This window comes from Galleria mellonella, unplaced genomic scaffold, assembly GCF_026898425.1.
Source record: "Galleria mellonella isolate WM207_F2 unplaced genomic scaffold, CSIRO_AGI_GalMel_v1 utg36, whole genome shotgun sequence".
NCBI lineage: Eukaryota > Metazoa > Arthropoda > Insecta > Lepidoptera > Pyralidae > Galleria > Galleria mellonella.
The window spans coordinates 338,395-364,342 of record NW_026442086.1 but is presented as its reverse complement, the minus strand read 5'-3'; the positions used below and the strand labels follow the sequence as shown (position 1 = coordinate 364,342).

The following is a 25,948-nucleotide window of genomic DNA, read 5'->3' as shown; positions in this document are numbered from 1 at the left end:
AAATGATTATACTAGATATAACATCCATGGTACCTCACATACATTGTCATTTCTAAGACTAAGGTACAATACTAAACTATAATCTCACCGTTCAAATAGAAAGCAGCTAAACAAACACAGCTGCTTACAGACACATTTATAAAAATTTTCCTTCTTCTGTTTGTTACTAGTTGTATTCTGCGGATCCACCCGAGTGATTTAATATATACAGTATCCTATTTGCTAAATTAGGATATAACTTATCCGTATAGGAACTAAATTTTATTCAAATTTGTTTAGAAGTTTTTCGTGAAAGAATAACATCATAATATGATTTTTCTAGATTTAGCTGATTCAGCTTATCATTAATTATGACATCTCTTGTCATCTTATGGTGCAATAATTAACAAAGTAAGAATAGATACAAAAAAGTTAAGAATATACTGTTTTATCTTATATACGTGCATCGAAATACTTAAAGCATTTGTTTCACAAAATTTCAATTTATGATCTCAGGCTCTTATTAGATACATACAGCTTTATGATTATGTTTTACAAACGAGAGCACTCACTACTTCTGCGTAAAACTAAATTATACCCTATAGGGGTGTACCTATTACCAGGATAAAATTATACCTTTTGATAATACGTATACATTATTAGAACCTTGTCGTTTATGGTATATATTACACAAGCAACCCGCCCCGGCTTCGCACGGGTGCACATTACATCATATCACATTAGAAACTTCTAAAATTATCAGTGTTACTCTACTATATTATGCATGTATTATACGTATGAACCTTCCTCTTGAATCACTCTATCTAATTAAAACTGCATCAAAATCCGTTGCAAAGATCTAAGCATACATAGAAACCGACAGACGGGAAGTGACTTTTTTTTATGCTATGTAGGGATAGTGATTAACAGTCATGTGGTGCCGGCAAAGAATAGGCCTCCCTTTCCTCTTCCCCAGAATTTCCTGTGGGTATCGTAAGAGGCGACTAAGGGTGAGCGAGGGATGGGCAGCAGCGTCTTTCTTAGAACATCTATAAATCCTAACTGCAGTTGCCAATCCGCTTGCTAAGCCACCAAAAGGGAGGCTTATGTTTAACAATGGGTAGTTAAAGGCCGATATGATGATGGTCATGATTACATTAACAACCTAATAGCACAACGCTACTATTTGTTATTGAAAATCAAGTATGAATTATTATGGTACAATAGCTTCTATTTGACCGCTGCGCCACCAATAAATCACGAAAAAATCCGATCCCTTTTACTATCTGCAATTTTTCACATTACGCTTTTTGTAGCAATCTTTATGAAGGGAAATAACAGTTGAGTAACGTATGAGTTTACCATGCCAATAACAAACCTTCATTTAAATTAACAAACAATTTATAGCACACAGAATAAAAGTAACTATGCATAGAATGTTGATACAGAAAGTAGTTTGCGCTTACAAAGCAGCGGCCTTATTGCTAAAAGCAAACTATTACAGATAACTTTTGTTTTTCCAACGTTGTAACTCTTGTAAATTTGAAAAATACTATCCTGTATAAGAGTATTTATCAAGTTATCGTTCTCTTTTTACTGAATTTCATTCAAATCCATTGAATGGCTTGAATGAATGACAAAAATCGAATCACTTTACAAAGTTTTACATTTAGATAGGCATAGGTAGTATTAACAAGATTAGAAAACCGATCATGCATGAAATTAGTCTGTAATCATAATTATACCTAATTTATCTTTCTTTCGAAGAATGTAACTTGTAACTAGAAAACCTAATTCAAAATGCAGACAATAAAAATGGAACATATTCTTCTTATTTGAATTGTTATGTGTATAAAGTATCTGAAATATTATACCTTTTTGTTATGCAACTTAGAATGGCAAACAAGCTGTCAGTCCACCTGATGGAAAGTGGTAACCGTCGCCTATAGACATGAGCAGTACCATGGACATAACAGAGTACATGCGTTGCCATTCCTGAGGACTCAGGTGTTATTCCTCTGTACCCTATAGATTCAGTACCATATCCCACCTTTCAAACCGAAACACAACCATGCAAATACGACTGCACCACAGTAGAAACACGAATGGGACAGAGGTGCCCAAGTAAACGACTTTTGTACAAAGTCTCGCTCTGGTACCTCCTTATACATTCTACTGACATTGCATTCATAATATTCAACATTTCATTTTAACCTTATATTCACAATCAATATGACTATCCTGTATGTAATATGAGTTATATTACTGTGACTCTACCTAAATAAATAAATTCTATATTGGAGATCGCTGTTTTTTGCTTAGCAAAATCTATAAATATATACTATAAGAATCTATTGATTAATTAATTTTTTTATAAACCAAACAGCTAACCGTCATTATCGCTACGTCAGCGTGTACTCGCACAAGGTCGGTTTTGGCAATTATTTTACCGAAACGCGAACAATATCGTGGTACCAACGCGTTGGCGTTGGGAGGACCCAGTTGAGAGGGGCAAACATTACGTCGCTTTGTACCCGGTGACCCAAATTATCCCACTTTAAATGCAAATCATCCACAGATCGTTTCCATACTGGTGGTCGTTTAATTTTGTAATATTTATATTACTTACCGGTGCAAACTGTTTACAAACAAATACATTTTTGCGCCATAAAAATAACGGTTTTCATCGTGAACACACACATTCACCGATCAAAGACAAAATGTTTCATAAACACATTACATTGAAAATATTTGAAATTAGAATGCGGAATCTCGGGCGTACAAGTATTTTGCTTCGCAGCAAGAATTTTCTTTGATTCCACAGAGAAAAACATCAGCGTGTATAGTAATATTGAGAAAATAATTGTAAAAATCAGTTCAGAATTGCTTAGGTGATCACGTGAACCTCTTTTTTGGTAAGTTGCTTAAAAGTAGAAGTATCTTTCAAAATTATATAAGTATTTACATATGTAGGGATAGATGATCGAAATAGTCGGATCTGTCTTATTAAATTGCTTATAGCAAGATGCAATTTAACGACGTAGTTTTTAGCATTCAACTACTGCTACACACAGGTTATACAGTTAACCTCAACAATTTCTAAAAACAGGCCTTCGCAAAGTACTTATTTAAAAGTATGCCTATTCGAGCGACTACAATTTATTTCAAATTCTGAATTCCAGCGCAAACATAGCGACTATTTCAAGTAAAGACGGTGTCAGCCTCGCTCACCAAACAACCATTAATAAAATTGATTAATTTACACCTAAATATAGATAGTACTGTTGATTTAACTGGAATTTTACTCATGTTTTTAAAATCGTATAACTAACAACATAATACTTACTAGTAATACGTTACATTTTCCCATAAAAAAAAAATCCGATTTTTTATAGATTACTTAAAATACTAATAATCTAAATCTGTATTGTAAATTAAACATTCAGTGTCATTGAAAGTAACCCTTTAAAGAATATACATATACTTCCGAGGTTGGTAGATAAAATATAATCTGAGATTTCTCTTGTTTATGTATGTTTAAAACCACTTAATTTTTTTTTATAACATATTAAGCAAACGAGCATGCGTCTCACCTGATGATAAGTGACTACACTCTTTCATATATACAAATGTACTCTGTGCTACACCCATGTCTGTGAATCGCAGATATGCTGTTGGCATTTTAAAAAAGGAATATGCTCTTTTCTTGAAGGTTACCGTGTGGTATTAATAAATTAATACATAAGTACTTGTGAACTAAAGGTAATTAAAAAATTAAGTATAAAACTTTTGACATACGACAAAAATGCAATAAAATGTATATTAAAATATTATATTTACATAAATTGTATATTTATTTACAAGCGATTTAAGAATATAATTGTGAACAGGGAGTTAATTGAATTTGAAGAAAAGAATGCAGGGCAAAAGAGAACTGTTTGGTATAAGGATATATAATGTGAAAATTTTACTATCTACGAGTATAAAGCAGTTTTAACCATTAAAACACTCTTAAATGAATGTATAGAAAGTTTATGATATTAAAAATAAATTTATTATACTTAAAGTGTTCGTAAAATATTTTTACGATCTAATTAAACTTTTTATAGTGTTTTGTAAAAATGTCTAAAATCATAGAAAAATCAAATCTTTATTACATTTTAAATGAAAAGACTTCTTGATTAATAAGATAATAAAATATTTTTTTATCTATCTGTATCTTTGTTCAAGCTTTATGCAAAACTATTATACCGATTTCTATTAAGTTTTCTTAGATATTTATTGAGCAGCAGGATTTACGATTTATAATTTTTTTTAATAACAATTTACATTGTGAATAAAAGTATTATGTATGTATTAATAAATAAATAATAATCAAAGAACAAATTGTCAAATTATAAAGAAAAATAAAGCAAAGAAAATCACCATACAAATTCATAAATTATAACGAATAAGTATATTAATAAATAATGAAAGTAATAAAAAACATACATAACGCTTAAGTTACCTATGAAGTTTAAAAAGTCAAACCCCATTAGAAAAAAAAGTAAGAAGACAACGCCAAACAGACATTCTCCATTGTAATTGAATTTAACTTCTGCAAACAAAAACTCAGATATAAAAATAAACCCTATTTTTTTTTTGGAGTGTTCTGGTTGTTAGAGTGGGTTTTATTTAATTGTTTATATAAATTAATTCATAGCAAGCAATGACAAGGCCTGCCGCGTACCATTTATCCTATCTTAATAAAAGTATGACATTTTTGTTATTCAAATTCTTTCCAGTTTGTTTCAGATAATAAAGATAGTGAAAAATAAGCTAAACACTGCTCTCTGAATTCTTGGAATTTTAAAACTAATTAACACAATATATGGATTACCATAACTTAGTGTGATATTTTTTTTCTAATTACCCAGCAAATACGCTCGTATCGATAAACAAGGTGTGAATATAAAAAAAATTATAAATGAAGTCTTTAGCTCTTAGTACTCTCTGCCTACACAAAAAATTACCTGGCAGTCAAGATAATCAAATAGAACTTAGTGCTTATAAAAAAAAATCGGCTATGGATATGTGGATAATATAATTGAGCCTATGCTTTCTTGTTTCGTTTTCTTATTTAATAAACATTACATCGAAAATAATAGTCACTGAAAAAAAAATTTGATTGAAAAAAAATATCAAAATGGGTTTTAGTAATGGCCAAGATATTGCAAACGTACAAAAATCCAATCGAAATGTGAAACTTTTCCTTTTAAAAGTCGCTCGAAAATGGTTTTCTATTTATTTCTTATTTTGTAAGCGGACGTTTATATCGAAGTTAATGTAGCAAGATGCAATTGTTTCAACAACGCATCGGTAGTATGATTGCTTTGCCATTTAGAATAATACTTGTCTCTGGTAATAGTTATGTGTGGTATCAGTACATTCGTCATTATAAAACATATGAATTTAATAAATAAAAAATTATATAATTTCAATATTATTACATTATAATTAGGTATTGTTTTAATTTATTAACTGAGATGTATATATAATTTGTAGTATACGTTAAAAGAAAAAAATGGCTTATATACTTAGGTACTTTGAAATATAAGCCAAATACAGAGAATCTCAAAAAATACTTAACCGGTTTTAAAAAAAATTCACACGTGAAAAGCAACATTATCAACCAGTAATATAGGTTATATTTTATTTAAAAAATAAATATCTACTCGTATCTATCTGCCCATGCGAAGCCAAAGCGTTGTGCTAGTACACAATATTTACTTAAAATATTAACATAAAGCTGTTGTAATTTAGAGACAATATAAAAGATAAAACTAACCATTATCCATAGTTTTACTAATATATTTTTATTATTATTACAAAAAAGCTAAAAATGAAGTCTTATTTGCATAGTTTATAATGAAGTACGCTTATTATAATATTAATTCCATAATTCTACTAGTTGGTTTATGTTTACTATTATTTGTTCTATCATCGGAAGAGCAGTAAGTAGGGCTAATAGGTCCTCCGAGAATTTTATGTGAAACAGACACGAAGAGTTGAGAGATTACGAAAACATTTAGAAATAATAAAACAAAGTACACTTACATACATTTTACCTAATATTTTCTTTTAATTAATTTTCCCTAGGGAATTCAGAAACTTTAATGACACGAAGGGTACATTCAAGGAGAGCGAAGTCAAATTAGCATAATTGATACTAACTTTATTATGTTAGGTGGACCCGACATTTCCAAATAATTCATCCCTAACTAGACGGGTCGTCGATTTAATTAATTTTATTTCCTTTATTACTTATAGCCACTAATATAGGCATAGTAAGTATGTCATTGGCCATTTGTGGTCGCATCTCCTAACGGTTAATTAAATTAAAGTTGAAATTGAATTTTCAATAATTCATAATTATAGAACGATCTCTCAATACAAATAGCCTTGCCTATTATTACCACCCCAGTATAGGGTACCCAGCTGCTTGTTATAGGTTTATAATTTTTTATATTTAGAATTTTTCTTCTCTTTCATGTTATGTACACTTTTATCTTTCCTCAATGCGATATCTCTTACTATAATGTAAGGATAAAAAGAGGTAGTAACACAATTATTGCGTTATTATAAGCTACTTGAACTCTGTCTAAATGGTCCCCCCATTTTCCATCAACAAGGGATTGTTAGTGATGGAAACTGAGAATCCCATTGCTAGCAATATACCCAGCCAGGTCGACCTCCTCGCGGTTCCCCCTGGAAACTATCATGGTTTGTTCCTGATGAATTCATCATGATGGCCTAACTGACCTATTTTCATTCTCATCTATCACCCTTCACTGGTGCTCTGCTAGCGCATCCCGTTAGCGCAGGCGGGGTTACCATTCCATTTTCACCCATAAAAAAAACTCTGCCCTTTCATATCATTTATAATATTAAAAAATTTAAAAAATATACGTTTCCATATAGTAACAGTAATAATAGTAACCATAAATTGTACTATAGTCAGAATTATTGTTATTTATTATATTAAGGTAAGAATTTATATGTAGTAAAAGTACACATGTACGTTCAATTGAAAAATACACAGGTAACGATATTTTATTGCTTATTATATCTTTTTACTATATAACAAGAAAATAGGTATATTTTATTTACATATTCACACTGCTCATAATACGAAGAAGCCTCTTAGTGAAGAGAGCCATTTTTATTAACATAGGCTATTGTTGTTGGACTGTACTCGTACGTAAGTGTTTTATACAAGTGCAGGGTGAGGCTTCCGCCAGCCGCTCGCCCCACATCCGACGGTTTTATCTCGACAGCATCGTTTGACATACATCTGTAGGTATACTACTAGTACATACAAGCTCCCTGTCTTTGATTCTATGTGAATGTTACACACAAACAATACAAATCGTTTGACTCTATAATGCGTAGGTACTATATACGTAAATAAATGTTACCTGTATGTTTATATGTTTGTATATAAAAATGACTGCATATAATATACAAGTACTCCTTATTTTCCGTGGGTGTCGTAACTGGCGACTAAGAGATGGATGGGCAGCAGCGTCGCTCTTAAATCATTATCAAAATCTAACAATGGTTGCAAACCTACTTGCCAAGCGTGGCAACTACTGGCAACACCCTTCCCCCTATATTCAGCAGTAGACTGTTAATGGCTGATATGATAATGAATGATAATATAAGCTCCTCATAATGATTATTATTATTATTTAACTCTTTATTGCACCATAAATAAAAACATACAATGACAAGTGAATAATTCAAGTGAAATACAGTAACATAAATACAGATTGAAATATATACATAAAGGTACAAAAGGCGGTCTTATCGCTATGGCAATCTCTTACAGACAACCTTTGGTTAAAGGAGAACAGATAGATGTGGGCAGGTGGTGCAAGAGTGAATTAATAATTTTCCGTGCATAAAATACAGAAACCAGTAATGCACAAAATTTTATGACCCTTCAGCCTTTATCCTGAGTTTGGAGAATCAAGGCCACAAATATCTGAGAGCGCATTAACGCAAGCCAGACCCCTAGACCCGAAGGACCATTATTTTTAAAAGTTCATTCCCTATCTTAGTTTTCTAACTGGATCGAATCGGAACACTAACTTATTATAGATGGTTTAAACGTCCGTAGATTATAGTCTCGATAGAGGATAAAACTAAACTTACGAGATGGTTAATAGCGGTAGACCTCTGGTCACCACATATTAATCATAAATTTACACCATAGTTGAAAAAAATTACACATATGTATTTATTCATAATTTAACGTTTTATTATAATACTTAAATGTAAATTTACGTTATAGTACTAATAGGTACATCGATTGAGATATAATAATAGGTAAAGATATAATGTTGCTTGTTATCTGCAATTAAAGTAGTTACACGATGTTAAAAACGAGATTCTCATTTCGATGTATAATTTATACTAATTTTATCAATTACCGATTAGAATAATTCTTTGAAGGTTATCAATTCAATACCACATTAAAATTAGTTAAAAAAATTGAACGAGAAGCCTTCTACTTTTGGAAATCGATTGAATCTTGTCTGTTTTAGATACTCTTGGTAGTTTCGAACTAATATATAATAATATATGTCAGCAAAATAACAATATAAAAATTAATTAATTAATAATCCCTTAACAACATTATTATTATTGGTCTATAAATATGTAGTCAACCATAGCCTAATGTATAAGCTATTACCTCAAATAAAATATGTATTATGTGGCTTCTAAAACATCTGAGGTAGATACGTATCGGAAAAGCACTTCATTCTCTTATTTTCTTTATAAACAGGAGCGAATGGCATTTCTGAATATAAAACTTTATACGTTCGATTCGAGCCTGAGAGAATTGAGAGTAGATAAACAAAACATAGAATATTTAGTACCCGATTTCATACTACCACATATTATTATTAGGTTCCCGCTGTGTACTGGATAAAATGTTATCATAACATTACGTTTTTACCAAATATGTCATAGAACCAATTTTTTCAGTAAGCCCAAAATTTCATTTTAGAGATAATATTATATATTTATTCTTATTAATAAAAATTATAACAAAAATGTACTTCTTTCAACTATTTTTTTTATATAAGAATAGAATCCAATTAGTAGTGAAATTTTTTATAATGATAATTATTTATTAATTATTAACATGATTTCCTCCTAAACTAATTAGTATTGTGATAAAACTATAATTCTATGAAACAATACTTCAATTCCTAGATATTTTAGGAAATAGAATTTTCCGTATTTCAGTTTAAATAAAACCTGGTTATTTTATTTTTCCGTTTAAACAATGAGTAAAATTTTCTTTTGGTAGCATCTTAAGTTGTAGTCAAATATTAGCGTCCTAAAAGGCCACGTTCCTAGAACTCCTTATTTTTTTCTTAAATTTGTACACCCAAAATTCTAGTTGTCTCCACTCCTTGCTGTTCAAACTTCCTGCAGTGTTTATAGTAAACTTTAATTAAACTTGTTTGACATAATGAATAATTTTATCTCGCACAGCCATAAAGTTATCGTCTACATAGGCCTTAATTTGGCTAAAAAAGTAATGGTATCTTTTTACTTTACTTATTTTTCTAGTCAGTCCAGACACTATCTTGATATTAAGTCTGCGGCAAGCACGCTGTCCATTTCAAAACTTCGAATATATCTTCTTAAAATAGTGAGAATCTTCTAGTATAGTTTGAAGCCCGGTATTATCACGTATTTAATGGAGTTTATATCCAATAAAGACAGAAGATTTATTACACATTGTAATGCCTTTTTCCCCATACCACGAAGATAACTTTTAATGCTCGAGCGGTTGCAAATCCACGGAGCTTGATCGCATCTGATCTATGAGCACTTACTGAAAGATCATAAAAATAGTATATTATAATTTGTGTTCTTTATGTAATTGGTAATCCATTCAAGCCCTGTGACACTGAACAAAAAGAAAATATAAAAACTCTCCAATATAATCGAATTTCAAAGTACCATCACCCAAACAACTATAAAGTTTATGTCAGCGCTGGTAGACACAGAATAAAGAAAGTTACTTGTCGAAATATTTCCCACAAAAGCGGGAGTCTCCAAAACTCGTCTGTCAATTTTATTACGTTGCTGGAGGAAGTTTCGGGTCACGTGATATATAAATAAGTACACAAACAAGGAAAAGAGATAGCTCATGAAAGACCTTAAAAGTAAGGAACTATAACAAAAGTTCGGAACATAATAATTGGGAATATGAACATTATTATAATAAATAAATATGAATTACGTGTAGGTACATACATAAATAAAAAAAGAATCTTAAAGGTATTTAAAAGATAGTTTCTACTTAATCGCCTATCCATCCTTGGTTCTGCAAACGTAGTTATATTATAAAAATGTATGTGTGTACTACTTACATATCTATCCACTTACATATTTAACCATATCCTTAGCATAAATTACCCACAACTCTCTGAAGGCCAAATTTAGTAAGCGATCTATCATAATTAACTATGTTTGGTCACGGTGAATGCTCTGGGTTACAATTCCCAGATAATACTATGTTTTATAATAAAAACCAATGGTAGATTTATAGGATTGTCAAAGAAAATAATGCATCTTTTTATCATCACACATCATCATATTAGCCGTAAATTATCCACTGCTGGACATAGGCCTCCCTCTTGGGGGTTTAATGCTAGTAGCAGCATCTTTTTATACAAGTCTAGTTTTTGTTACGTGTGTGCTGAGGATACAAACAATCCGTGTAGGTCCCGGCGTTGAATTGGGCACCCCTTCGTTTCCCATGGTGTCGTAAGAGGCGGCTAAGGGAACTTATGGTCGAGGAATGGGTAGCAGCGTCTCTTTTAAAACATCACCAAAGGCCTAACTGCAATTGCCAATCTATCTGCCAAGTATGATAACTACTGAGAAAACCCCCCCAATGTTAAACATCACAAGGAAATGACCCCCGGTCCCCGGAGGCTTCACTATTCCATGCATTACAGGGTCAATGAATGCGGATGGTTTAAGATCGTTCCTTATGGCAGCGTATGGGGGAGGCCTATGTCCAGCAGTGTACAAATAATGCGCTGAAATCATGAAGATGATACATTTTACCAAAATTTTTGGATTTCATTAAATAAAATTGGAACCATAACTAGTGACACAGGTACTAATTACTCAGACTCATAAATACGTGAGATATCATGAAAATGGCATCAATGAATTGCTGAAAATATAGAAAAATAAATGCATTTATACATAATAGTGAATGAAAAGTGACCGGAATTAATTAGAATTCTGTCTTACACGAAATATACATTAGGGGAAGTTTAAATTTATACCCTCAAACTCTCATTTACGTCTTCGTACATATTTAATTTACATAAATAAGCTTAAGTTATAGACCTGTAATTCCACACCGAGTATCTGTGAGTACAGAAGTTGTGATTATTCAAATACTTGCCTTGTTCCTGCAGCGTGGGTACTCGTAGTCTCGAACCTTCGGGACGTTTCTCCATTTCACTAACCGATCCACTTTCACATTACATTTCGACGTATACGAAAACAAGTTTACCCTAGAAATAAGTATTTATTCCGTTTCGTAAACACGTTGTCATTAAGTACATTGAACGGTTAAGCACGTTATTACATTGTTCCGAGTTGTTTTTCTCGTAAAGATACGGTCGTGGGGACGAGCAACGTTAGCAGTGATACATTAGTATAATTTTTTTTTTGTTTTTACATTTCTATTATGTATACAGTTCTACTGTATGAATTGGCAGCAATTAATTATCGCTAATTTTATTTATTGTGTATATTAATTAATAGTAAAAGGTATATACTTATACATGTACCTTAATTAATAGTTTTAAGGATTAGATGCGCTGTTTTATGCATTTTTTTTTTGTTTTTTTAAATACTATAAAACATAGTCCACGTTTATTTGTTTCTCTGCTTATTTCTTCCTAATTGTGCAACAGTTTTAATACTAGTTTCACTGTCATTTAAATACATTTTATGGAAAGTATTATATATTTTAATTTACACCTGTGCGAAACTGGGGCAGTACATTAATTTATATAATTTTGTATGAGTAAAAATTTGTAAACACAGAACTTGAGAAAGAGAAAAAAAATTTAATTTGAAAAGAACCACGTTTATTATGACAGATATTGTTTGGTAATAATTATGGAGATTGAGATAAAATATTCTCTTATTTTCGCTGTTTTATAAATTGGTCCGAACTTATATAATATAATTAAATTTACATATATACATTTGACTTATCATGTATACAAGTCAGACTTACACGCTGAGTATTTCATAAGGAAAAAGTATATTTTAGTCATTTATACTTATGAAAAAGAAAACAAGTGTTTTACTTAATAACATTATACGTAATAACATTATACTTGTACTTTATAACAGCTAACTCGGCAAATATTTTTGTGTCTAAATTCCAACAATTCCCAACTTTATCACATCTAGCACTTGTTATAATCCTGACTTACGCATTAATCTTTAAAGGGGCAATTATATCTTAATACCCTTCGGGTATTTTAAATGGTAGTCGTAAGTAGTATTTTTAATGCTTATTCCAGCTTCAAAGAACATAAAGAGGGGCAGAAAGCTCACTAACAGACTCGTATATCTAAATTATCTTTGTGTTCAGGATGCGTCGCTTGACTTAATTGTTATGAAATGGTATGTATTCGTAGGTACCGTTTTGTATACTTATGATAATACTGGCTCTATCAAATTTCATTCTGGACGGTTAAGTCTTTTATACCAAAGTTATTAACGTCTAAACATCATATATAACATATATAACAATTACCCTAATAAGACATTTCTCAAAATTGTGATACGACAAACGGATAAGCGACCATACAGATGCAAAAACTAATTACAAACATTACATTGTAGGTTCGAACGAGAACAAACAAAACGTTTTAAATATTTGACTTCTCCAGTCCATATATATTCTGTTTAAATGTATATGTATATCTACATTGTAAACATAAACATGTACTACATTATAATTCTATAACTTATAATTTCACGATTACAATAAGCATATCTGTCATGTAACATTATAAATGTATTTATAAAAAAGAAATATTGAAGTGCAACTATTATTTATCTAGTACCCAAAATAAAAGTTGTGTTCATTTGAGACTAGAAAGCACTATGTAATATATACATTGTTACTATTTATTATTATACAGAATGTAAAACGTGCTTGAGATTTATTCAGATGTAGCTTTACGAGGTTTCGTAGCAATATCGTTGCATACGAACGATAGCGCTACGTGCTCTTTATGTTATAAATAAATATAAATATTGCAGACTGCTCTCTCATTGCATGACAATTTGTCATCCTTAGAAATAGCATCTAGTTCCATTCTATTTTGCTACATAAAGCTTGCATGCTGAATATGAATACTTATATTAATAATATAAAAAGTTTTGTTTTGGTAATTGGAAGTGAAGTCTATATATACAAGTCAGTTATTGCTTATATATATACGGCTTATTTTTATTCCAAAAAATAGCATGTAGCTATTTCGACAAAAATATAAAAAACTAAAGATAGGTGATCTTTTTATAAAGATAATTTCTTTATAAATGCAAAGCCTGTAATAATTATGTTGTTTTCTTAAAATAACAAAATACTGTTATATAATGATATATTCGTTAAATTGATGACTTTTATTGATGATATAAAATAGAATTGATAATGAAAAAAGATAGTTCCAATTATTTTTGCATTTTCAACTGTAATTTTGGTTTGACCCAAGTGAGTATACTAATAAAATACTATATTATAGAACCAATTTAAAAAAAAAAACTTGTGCTGAATATATAAAAATTTGCCAGAAAAATCATTCATTTTTGCAAGTTAGTTTTACGTATTTTTTAATCATTTATGTTATCTCGCTTTTTATGTATATCTATATATGTTGTTTGTGTGCTTTAAGTAATGCAAATAAATTATCTATCTATCTATCTGTATTTTAAGAGTATAATGGACGACGACACCTTTAATTTTCAACTGATTTTGATAACTCTTTTTTGCAATCAATAGTGTATACAAGTACTCGTGTACTTCTTAATCCTATATTAAATAATTGTGTTACTATTTAAATAATTGTTTAACTTATATTTCTTTCAATTTAAGGTTTAGTCACATACCTATTACTTTATCAATATTTTTAGTGACCAATAATTCTGTTAGCAAATACATCGTGTATTAATTTTCCTATAACACTGACAAATATATTCATTACTTTTATATGTCTACAAAACCCATACGAGAACAAATTTCCCAAAATGTATTCAAGTCTACAGCAATAAAGGTTTTACGAGATCACTCTACAACCCGCCTACCCACCTGAAACGACCTTGCGTACACAATTTGAATATTCCCAAATTTCTTAACGACTTCACGCAGCACAGTACAAGGCACATTGTTTTCCATAAATGAGGTGTCAAATTCGATTCTCGACCACACCAACTTAAAAGTTTTTTATTCCATAGACATTATCTTGTTTCTTATAATGATGCCATTGTTGAAGCTATAAAAAAAAAATATTATTTATTGATAGGTATATTTTATTTTATGGTTTGAATTAATAATATCAATAATAATAATCATCATCATAATCATCTTCATATTATATTGATAGATACTGCTTTAGAAATGATACTGTAATTAATAATTAATATCGAAACTACTTCAAGGCAGTCTGCATCCGAAAGAGGACAAACTTTATTACATAGAAATTTCCCACGACCGTAGCTTTCGCGGTTCATGCAATATTCAAAACTTTTTTTAATAGTGACAACACTTACATACAGCACACTAATGTTATAAAACCAAAGAAATTTTATTAATAGACAGTGTAAATTCAAATTACTAATGATTTTTTTTTGTATTCGATATTTAAAATATACAGACTGCGTGCAAAACAGCGCGGGAATATTTCGCGGTATACGCTCATACAGAGCGCGACGTAGCTCGCGACTGACCGTAGCTGCTACGTCAAAACGTTCGAGCCACAGAGAGCAGCAGCGTGTCCTCGCTTATGTAAGCCACTTCATGCCGGGTATCGACTTGCCGCCGTCATCAAACTTTCAGTAACAACGGCATTTGATTACCGTCAGGCAGGGTCGAAAAGTAAATAGAGACGCTATAATATAATTCCTCCTTTCTAAAACTTCACAGCAGTTCACCAGATTGTATAAAAGCCATCGGTCCAACGTCTGTTCCACTCGTATTTCTACCATGAAGTAATTACATTTGTAAGGCTGTTTTGGTTTGAAGACTAGGATGTGCCAGTTGAATTACAAAGTTCGCAGGTGTAACACTATAGTCTTCAAGAACGTATGTTGTTACCATATTCCTGTGATATTCATTATACTGTTCATGTCTATAGGCAACGGTTAACTCTTCCTATTAAGGGAGCCTTCAGCTTGTATATCATTCTAAGATACACAAAATGTATGTGTATATACATATACGATTAAATATTACGTAATTAATCACTACATAGTATAAAACAAAGTCGCTGTCACTGTCTGTCCGTCCCTATGTATGCTTAAATCTTTAAAACTACGCAACGGATTTTGAAGCGGTTTTTTTTAATAAATAGAGTTATTCAAGAGGAAGGTTTATATGTATAATACGTGCATTATATTGTATAGAAACACTTTCATAGGTAATAATTCCATAAAATATAATTTCAAAGGTTTCTAATGTGATGTGATGTAATGTGCACCCGTGCGAAGCCGGGGGGGGGGGGGGGTCGCTAGTTATGTATAAACTTAAGTTTGTCTAGTTCTTTTATTTGAAAATCAGCTCTTTTAGAGTTAAGCTCGCCTTTGTACATTTGATTACCACTGTCATATTTTTATGTTTAATTAGTGTTTATATACAATAAAGTATTAAATAAAAAAATATAAGTGTATTTTCAGAGACATTTTTTTATGCAACTTACAATGGTAAACAAGCTGACGGCCCACCTAATGAAAAGTGGTAACAGTCGCCCATAGACATGAGTATATTATTTCGCCCATGATACCGCCCATGCGTTGCCATTCCTGAGGACTTAGGTGCTATTCCCGGTAAATTCACTGCCATATCCCAACCTTCAAACCGAAACACAGCCATGTAAACACAACTGCTTCACGGTAGAAACACGAATGGGACAGAGGTACCCAAACAAACGACTTTTGTACAATGTCTCCTTCTGGTGAAACTTTAGTAAGTACACAAGGACTGCACAACTTTATCTTTCCTTCCCTCTTTTTCCACCGTACTAAACTACGAAAGCCGAAGCTTCATCCTTGTAAATTCCATATATTCTAACTAAATCCTTTACAACGATTTCCTTGACAAATTACCGAAAAGTTGGAACGCTGCATAGAAATACAACAACAAACTTCAAGTCGAGTATCGCACTTCATATACGTTATCGCTTCCCACGAGGTAACATACCATCATATATATATAAAGCACAACAAAATCAAAAAGTTTAATTTATTACATATTATGTAAACTAGACAGTTTACGTACTTTTATAATTATGTGTTATTTACTAAGGATTCAGCATCATCGTCAACTCAGCCATTATCCGTCCACAGCTGTACATAGGCCTCCCCCGTAGACTGCCATCATCATCATAATTTCAACCATTAATTGTTCACTGCTGAACATAAACCTTCCCCATAAGGAGAGTTTTGCTACTAGTTGCCACGCTTGGCAGGCGGCAACCGCAGTTAGGCTTTTAGAGATGTTTTAAGAGGGCTGTTGACCATCCCTTAACCATAAGTTCACTTAGTCGCCTCTTACGACACTCACGGGAAAGGAAGGGGTGTATCATTCTATGCCGGGACCGACACGGCGATATAGACTATCATAAGAGATTATAATCCGGAAAATCGGATTTAGTATTCCGGCGAATCCGACATCACTAAACCTTTACCAGATACCGATATACCGGTGATCCAGTGATGCTAATTGTTGACAAAATAACCCTAATTACAAAACGAAGTTTATCTAGAAACCGTGAACCATCTAAGGTAGACCTCTAAAATACATAGTTTTACTGTAGTTTAAGACCAAATATTTATTTTTGAGGTTATGATCACTCTTGCGATAAAACGAAACATTATTAATTCTTTATTCTTTAAAATATTATCCATAATTTTTTTACTTAAAGTCTAGATGATAAATTATTTAATGTAATGATTTAAAAAAAAATTCATTCCATTTCACGTTACAATTGCTACAAAATAGCCATAATTAACAATTGCAAAAAATATGTATTGTGCATGCTATTAAAAATAATACAAATTTCTATGTTATAAATTTAAAAATATGTTGGAACGGTATACTATTCAATATATTATATATGTGTGTGTACGTGTATGTGTTGTGTGTAAATTTACTAACATTAGTTTTAAGAATATTGTTACTAATAAATATTTAATGGGCCAAAAAGTCCGAAATAAAAAATATTATTATTATTATTTTATTACCCCCAGCAGAAGCACAGTCGACCAGGAATCAGGGCCCCAGGGAGAGAAACCAGCGTACAATGCGGGCAGTATCTAAGAGCACCGCTTTCTGCATTTTTCCCACGAATGAGCCGCCTCGGAATCCCAACCGTCTGAGATGTTGTTCCAGACTAGTTGAGATAAGACCGTTCACCGACAAAACGATTGAAAGTATTTTGGCCGACGTCACCCCCCACATTTCGGTCACCTCGTGAGCCAAGTCAAGATATTTTCTCTTTTTCTCGGTTTCGGCTTTCACGAGGTTGTCGTCATGCGGTATGGTAACATTCACCAAAAACACCCTCGAGATATCAAGTTTGTTCACAAGAACTGTCCTGTCCGTGATAATGGATCGGTCCCAGTAGAGCCTAACGCTGTCGCTTTCGAGGACCGACAAGAGCTCGTACCTATAGTATAGCAACCTCAAATTCGCGAGGCCGTACTTCAGAGCTAGCCCTTGATGGAGTATTTTGACTACCTGGTTATGTCTGTGCAAGTACTTAGTGTTGGCAAGAGCTGAACAACCCGAAAGCACATGTCTGAGTGACTCTCCGGGATGGCGACATGCCCGACAGATGTCCTCGGTGCTATCCTTCAGAATGTGCTTTTGGTATTTGTTCGTCTTAACCACCTGATCCTGTATTGCACAGACAAAACCCTCGGTCTCTCAGAAAAGATCACCGAACTGTAGCCAGTGCACGGAGGTCTTCGTGTTGACATACGGCCCGTGAAGGGCTTTGAAGAACCTTCTGTGCAACTCCTTCTCTTCCCATACAGCCTCCCGCGAAGAAGTACCCTGGACTTCGGGTTTTTACCAATCCTCTTTAACCAGAGAAAGAGGGGTGAATCAAATTCTTGTTTGTAGAAACATCTCTTTTTTGTAGAAAATATGTCCAGAGGCTGTCAATCTCGCGGTTGTGCATGGTCTTAACGCTTAATAAACCTCGACCACCAGCCTTCCGCGGGATATAGAGCCTCATGACTGACTATTTCGGGTGATGCATTCTATGGAGGGTCATAGTTGTGCGAACTTTCAGATCCAAGACTTCGAGATTGATTTGAGACCATCTGAGCACCCCAAAAGTGTAAAGGAGTACGGATATGACCCAGCCATTATAAGCTCGAATTTTATTGGCGCCCAACAAGGAACTTTTCAGTAATCTTGTAAGGCGCGCAAAAAATTCCTCGCGCCCTCACATCGATGTTTTATAACATGCCCAGATACCGGTATGTTTCAGCCTCGGAGAGGGTTTTGATATTAGAGGAATCTGTAACGATCAGTTCAGTTTGAGTGACCCGTCCCCTCTGCATATAGAAAACTGTGCACTTGTCTATTCTGAGTGCCATCCTAACAGAGCTGCTATAATCGTTTACGATATTTAGCAGCTCCATCAGGCGTTCGGCGCTCGGAGCTAGCAGTTTCAAGTCATCCATGTTCAGAAGGTGAGACACTCATGTACCTCCTCTCCGATACTGAAATGCAGTCCCCGAATTCTCCAGCAAAGTACTGAGAGGATTCAGGGACAGGCAAAACTAAAGTGGACTCAAGCAATCGCCCTGGAATATTCCCCTCTTGATCTCAATCTGGCCAGCGGTATCCGTCAATCGCTCGCCCTGGATAGTTAGGATCGTCGTCCACTGCTCCATACATGCCTCCAAGAACATTTGAACTGTAGCGACACAGTCTTGTACAGCTCGAGTATCCTCCGGAGCCATGAATGGGGCACGGAATCGAACGCCTTTTTATAATCTATCCAGGCAGCGGAGAAATTCCCTTGGTTCCACTTAACCACGTGACCAGCAACAGCATCAATGAGGAGCAACTCCTTCGATTTGTAGCTACTGCCCCTGCATCCGTTCTGAGCGTTAGATAGGTTCTTATTTTCGTACACATGACGAGAGATCTTAGCACTCAGAACAGATATTAATATGTAATATGTAAGATATTATGGACTGTATATTAATGTATTTGAAGTAATTAAACAATGGGTTTAAAGAAAAATAACTATAATAAAGAAAACTACGGAAGACAGACTACGACAGCGAAAAGAGCAAAGTGACAATTGTAAAAACAAAAGTATAAAAATACAATAAAAATACAATCTTTAAAATAACTAAGGAGTTCGCAACACTTATTATTATTGTATACTTTATAAACTATTATTATATTAAACTCGGAAAAAGATCTCCTTAAGTATATAAGATAGTCAATATAACAAAGATATGAAGGTTGTCGCATTAAAACATAGCGAAAGAAGCAATAGATAAATAAATAAAAAAAAAACCCTACCAAGTTTAAATACAACCTAATAACAAGGAATTACATAAAAGGAATGATAAAATATAAACAGTAAATTATATAGTTGCCTCTTTTCTTCTTATGCTAATATTATTAAGGACAAAAAGAGGACGTGACATATACTATCAATTACTTTATTTCTCGATTCGTAGTTGACTAGAAATGGATGAAAGACAGAAAATGTTTGATATGTTAATTATAATTAGTGTCCGACTGAACTTTTGGTTTCGGTTAGAAATTTTACTTTCGGCCTTAGTTTCGGTTTCGGCAAAAAAATAGCCGAAACTTTCAGCCGCGACGAAACTTTGTGTGTGTGTGTGTGTGTGTGTGTTTGTGTTGCGTGTGTGTCTAACTGAAAGTTGTTTTTTTTTTTTAATTTACTTCCAAGAGTAAGTCATAATTTGAAAATGTTTTTACATATAAATATATATGACATATTTGTTACATGCTTTAATTAGTGTTTATTATTACCCTTTAACTATCTGTGTGTTTGTGTAAATACTTGTGTAAAATATACACTAGATTTCAATACACTAGTATAGAAGAGAATTTTTAAATATGTTTCAGTAAGTTTCGGTTTCGGCCGAAACTGAGACCGAGGCCGAAAGTTCGGTTTCGGTTTCGATTTCGGCTGTAAAATCTGTTTCAATCGGACACAAATTATAATTGAATTCTATAAATTGAGAACAATAGCTACTGATGCTGTATCTTTTGTCCTCTTTTTACTAATTATACTCGCATAAAAAGATAAGAGGCAACCATATGATTCACAGTTTTTATTTTATCATGCCTTCTATGTAATTCCTTGTTCTTAGATCTCAACTAAAAACATACCTAAGGAATGATAAAATTGTCAATTCATAGCAGGCTAATGTATAGAAAATGTTTAAAGGCCGTGTAACCCTACTAAATTCAGATATAACCTGCTTGCATATTTTCTACATAAACTATGTCGAATATATAAGCTAGTAATATAAAATTTTTATTGACAAATAATTGACATATCAAACATTTTATATATACCACCCTGCTATGAATTGAGAAAAAAAGCACCTGATGGTGTATCTTTCGTCCTCTTTTTACTAATTATATTTGCTTAAGAAGAAAGGAGGAAACGATATGATTTACAGTTTTTAACATTCGTTCTATGTGATTCTCTTTCTTAGTGTACATATAACCACAGACTATGACGTAGTAATTACTTTTAATTACTCTGTGGTATAAACCTATTTTGAAATAATCTCTTTAATCTGTGGCATAAATAATTTACAAACTTTTTGTGTACAATAAAAACTAAAAAATATAGTATTTATATTGAATATGCCTAAATCCAAAGAACAAAACGTCTTATCAAGGAAACGACCTAGTAATAGTGGGACTATAAATTCGAAAAATGTTCCACCCAAGAAAAAAAAATCTTTGGTTAAGACTTATCATGAAAATAGTATCACAAAATCTAAGCAACTTATACAAAAACTGAAAGTTACTAGTAGCAAATCTAGTGGGGCAAGAAAGCCGCGTTCTCGTCCTGTGACCGATGAAACAAGAATTTGTGGAAATGGTAAGCTTATGCCACCTTTAGCAGAACTCGAGGCAATGTTTGATGATTCTGATGATGACAGTAATGCGCAACCCATTCCCACACAAAATATAGAATTAACTTCTCCTAAAACAATGCAGAAAATTACAAGCAAATTAATGGATATTGTTACAAATTTACCTAATCATATTAATCTTATTGAACAAGATCCTGCACCGCCTATTATTTCATCCAAAAAAAGAAAGAAACCTGATGTGCCTTATGTTGTGGGTTGTAAAGATCGCCCTAAAATTCCATACCGTCCATCAGTAAACTTTTGTAAAGGTCATGATTATAGAATTGAAAATTATGATGATGGTGGTCCTAAAAAGCGAGCAAAACGAACAAAAGCTGTAAACATTTCAAAATCTATTTTTAATGCCAAGAGTGATGAAATTGCTACACATTTAAAAGACTGTGAAAATGATAGTGATGATAGTAATAAAACTGTAGAATATGACTTTCCAAATTCATCTTGGCCACGGTCATTCTCTCCCTTACCAAGTACATCAAAAGATAGTAGTATCATTCTGCAAAATGAAAAAAGATTTAATGATAGTTTAATGCAAGAGAAAATTTCTGATGACCATGTAAATGATGTTGAAGCTATTGAAATACCATGTGAGACTATTATACTTGATGATGAACCAGATGTAAAGAAGAAAACAAAACCAAATATAATATCAGAAGAAATTATACTAGATGACTCTGATGATTATTTAGAAATAGTAGAACCTATCAATACATATACTACGAAATGTGAAAATGTTGGTACAACATCTTCAATTAACATTGATTATTATAATTCAGACTTTAACCAGAGCTGTGAGGAGATCACAGAAGTAATAAATGTAGATGATGTTATTGCTGAAAATCAAGCCATTATTAAAAGATTCTCTCAAGTTGAAAGTCTAAATTCTGTAACTAATGTTGATATTGCTGAATTAAATAGTTCCATAATTAATAATGATACTGTTATAATTAATGAAAGTGTAATTTCAAATAATAAAATGGCAAATACTACAAAAAAAGAACAGTCTTTACAACTTAACGATAATGAACAAAATGCTTCCAATGTATCTATTACAAACAGATATAAAAATTATAAAGCAATTTATAAAATAGTAACAGACTTCTTTTCTGGCAAAGCTACTGACAATGTAAATAATACCAATAGCATTATTAAATTAACTGGCCTAGATCATTTATTGATTAAGTTTAATGATTGGTTGAAGACTTTTAATTTTAATAAAATTATTGATAAAAGCAAGACAGAAACTAATATTTCATCTTCTTCTGGGTATGAGAGTAATGATATTATTACTATAGATGATAATACATTACCAACACCAAACACTAACGAAATTTTGAATTTACCAAATCAATACACTAATGAACACACAATAATAAATTTGGATAATATTGTCAGCAATGACATTGTAACATCTAGTGTGCAAGATTTTAGAAGACTAAGAAAAAATAAGAAACTCAAAAATAAATCACAATCATTATCAACTATTTTACCAAATCACACACAATTGCCACCGTTTATGAGATCCCAAACAAATGCTCCACCTAAGGGTATTGGTGATTGTCCAATTTGTATGGATAGTCTTGCTAATAACTCAGTAGCTTCAACATTATGTGGGCATGTGTTCTGCATGGAATGTATAAAAGCTGCTATTAAAACTAGTGGCAAAAAATGTCCAACTTGCAGGAAAGTGCTGAAAGGTGTAGGTTATCACCAATTATTTTTGTAATTATCTATTATCTGTTAGTACAGTCACATTCTATCTATCACAATTACCTTCTACTTTATTTCAAAATATAATGAATATTTTAATAAAAAATGAAGATATAAAATTGCATCTTTTGTACTATTTTGTTTTATATAGTTGTGCACCTTTCCAATATATGTCTCTAATACTAACAAACCAAGTATCTATTAGAATTTTGAAACATAGGAATGAATATGGGGCAAAATGTTAGTAATTAATAATTTTCATTCCATTAATCCTTATTAACTTAATCAGTTACCACATTCCTATATGACATGTTGCATATGTAAAATTGGTCATGATTGTGATAACAAAAATCTTTGATTGCCGATATTAAAACCATGCCTAACCTAAACTGCATCCCATAAGTTTAGTTATTTGAAAAGACTATTTATTTAGATTATGTATTTTTTTAGAGTTACTATTTAAATGTATCTTATTTTTAATACACATGAACCAAAGTGGCAAAATTTACAAAGGGCTGTTTTTTATAGAACATTATAATTACCAAAAAATTAAAATTTGAAAATATGTTTTGTTATTTTCATTATTTTAATTATAAATATGTTGGTTGGACAAAATAAAGTAAGCTAATGAAAAAGATGTGATAGTGTAACATAGTTTAGTTCTCTAACTCAACCAATTAAATTAGCTTTTAATTTCTCTGTAATTTTTATAGCTATCTTACATAAAGTATAAATAAAACAATATTTTGTAATAATATAATTTACTTATAATAAAGTTGAATAATTAGTAAACATGACCTTTTTATTTTATTTTATACAACATCACATTTAATTTGATTTTTACTTTAACCAAACTATTTTGATGCACAACAACAAATAATTTTAATGACGGAACTACCAAACATTGATGAATAATTTATTAAATAAAAATTGGTAGATAAGTATAAAAATTATAACTGTAGGTTTAAGATATATGCCAAATCTCTGGTAAATTTCAATATATGGATTTTCCATTTACCTAAAACATCAATGTAGTGTAACAGATCAGTTGAGAGCAGGGTTTTTAACCCTGCTCTACACAGACCATAATGGGATTCATATTGTATAATATGCCAATGTAAATGTACTAGTCTGTCAATATTATAGCCTTAGTGCTAGAAGCCCCCTAAACTTGGTGGATTATATAAAGTAAATCCAAATATAATTTATATATATGATAGCTTTTCAAATCCTCTAATCTAAAAAAAAACTAAGCTAAGCTCTAAGCTTTTACATATGTTACCCTTGCTATTATGAAATACCTAAACATTAAAATGACTAACACATTTGGACAATTAAATATAAATTAAGATTAATAAATTTTGTAAATATTATAAAATAATAACAATCTCCACAATAATAATAAAGATTTCTTCCCTTATCAAATAGGGCTAACTAGTCATTGACTACTAGTAGGATTGGTTTGGTTTCCATCTGAATGTAAATGCTCTATTGAAGCAGACAACTGTTCAAGACTTTGAACCAATTGTGCCATCTTGTCCCGAGCAGCGGAATTATCAAAACTGTTATCTGTTGGCTTCTCTACATCAGCACACAAGCGAAAGTGTAATCGAGCCAAACGTTCCTGCTGATCTCTGACATTAATCATTTGCTCCATACTACAACCAGAACCGAATGCACTTAATTTTCCTGTGTGGAAATCGTCCAATAATTCCAATAATGCCTTTTCCATATGCTTCACATCTGGTGCCTCTTTAGGTATATGTTTAGGTCTATTATTATAATTTGAACGTATCAAATCTCGTTGCAATCGTCTTTCGTTTATGTATGATACTTTCGTGGATTCATTTAAACTCGTTCCTGAACTAGGTTGAACTTGCGGGTTCCGTTGTGAGCTAAGACTGGTCGCACCGCTTGACATCTTATTGCTGGTAACAGGCGACGTCGCCGATTGGAACGCCTTCTGCTCCTCCTCCTCACCTTCATTCTGCATTAATTGTTGGGTTTCGTTAGCTTCTTCCAAATCTAAACTCATGTGAGTACTATAGTATTCTTGTTGATTACAAAAAAATTTAACACCAATCACCAATCTTTGTTATATTATTTCATTTTATTGATATGGTTAAGAGGTGTAAATAGAAAAGATAAATAAGAAAAAAAAATGGAATTTATTTTGGAATTATGGGAATTTTTTTTTTTTTTTAGTACGTTTGTTCCGTTTGGAACAGGCTAAGGTCGGAGACCATGCTGCCTAGTCTTCAAAAAGATAATTTGTCTGGAATTTTATTTTTCTAATGTCGCTTCAATTATTGTCATAATCTTCAATATTTCATTTGTCAAATCCGGTAAGTACATTTTCATAAATATCTTTTCTTGAGTTTTCTTAAACCAGTGGATTTATCAAATTAAAAATAAATAATTATAAAAAATCATTGTCTTGCAATTCAATAAAAGTATTCTTATAGCTCCTTGAATGTTGTAGTAATATAAGTGAAAATAGCTTTGAAACAAGAAGGAAATCTTAAGAGAAGCGGGATTGAGTGCGGAATATTTTCGGGTTTTTTGAAGATAATCCTAAGTTCGTCAAACATAATGTGTCTTTGAATGACAAATTCAGAGCAATCAAAAAAAAGGTGATGTAGAGATTGGGCTGTATTTGAGTTACACCATGTGCATGATGGGGAAGCGATCATGCCCATTCGGTGCAGGTGTTCGTTGAAATGTCCGTGGCCGATTCGTAATCTACAAATATTGGTGTAAA

At 32.0% G+C, this 25,948-nt stretch overlaps 3 protein-coding genes across 5 annotated transcripts in view; 1 reads left to right on the top strand and 2 right to left on the bottom strand.

The window, feature by feature from the left end:
* The window catches only part of LOC113522555 (GTPase-activating Rap/Ran-GAP domain-like protein 3), a 272,552-nt gene extending 257,566 nt beyond the window's left edge, over positions 1–14,986 (bottom strand). For 2 of the 3 annotated variants that reach the window (XM_052897214.1, XM_052897215.1), the window contains exons 1-2: positions 14,860–14,986; positions 11,468–11,579 (exon numbers count right to left, since the gene is read on the bottom strand). In XM_052897214.1, the coding sequence (XP_052753174.1) occupies positions 11,468–11,522 (55 nt within the window). In that variant the 5' untranslated portion in view covers positions 11,523–11,579; positions 14,860–14,986. The remainder of the gene's footprint in view (positions 1–11,467; positions 11,580–14,859) is intronic. The other variant, XM_052897217.1, reaches the window with a different exon arrangement.
* A 6,103-nt stretch (positions 14,987–21,089) lies between these two features.
* On the top strand, positions 21,090–23,280 carry LOC113522628 (uncharacterized). The gene has a single exon (XM_026908381.3). The coding sequence runs from the start codon at positions 21,185–21,187 to the stop codon at positions 23,201–23,203; it is 2,019 nt and encodes a 672-aa protein (XP_026764182.2). The 5' UTR covers positions 21,090–21,184; the 3' UTR covers positions 23,204–23,280.
* A 651-nt stretch (positions 23,281–23,931) lies between these two features.
* On the bottom strand, positions 23,932–25,398 carry LOC113522663 (coiled-coil domain-containing protein 28A). The gene has a single exon (XM_026908425.3). The coding sequence runs from the start codon at positions 25,220–25,222 to the stop codon at positions 24,626–24,628; it is 597 nt and encodes a 198-aa protein (XP_026764226.1). The 5' UTR covers positions 25,223–25,398; the 3' UTR covers positions 23,932–24,625.
* Positions 25,399–25,948: the final 550 nt, after the last annotated feature.

Bases quoted from the DNA above. Each gene is read 5' to 3' on its own strand.
- LOC113522663 (XM_026908425.3), bottom strand. From the start codon at position 25,222: ATGAGTTTAGATTTGGAAGAAGCTAACGAAACCCAACAATTAATGCAG.
- LOC113522628 (XM_026908381.3), top strand. From the start codon at position 21,185: ATGCCTAAATCCAAAGAACAAAACGTCTTATCAAGGAAACGACCTAGT.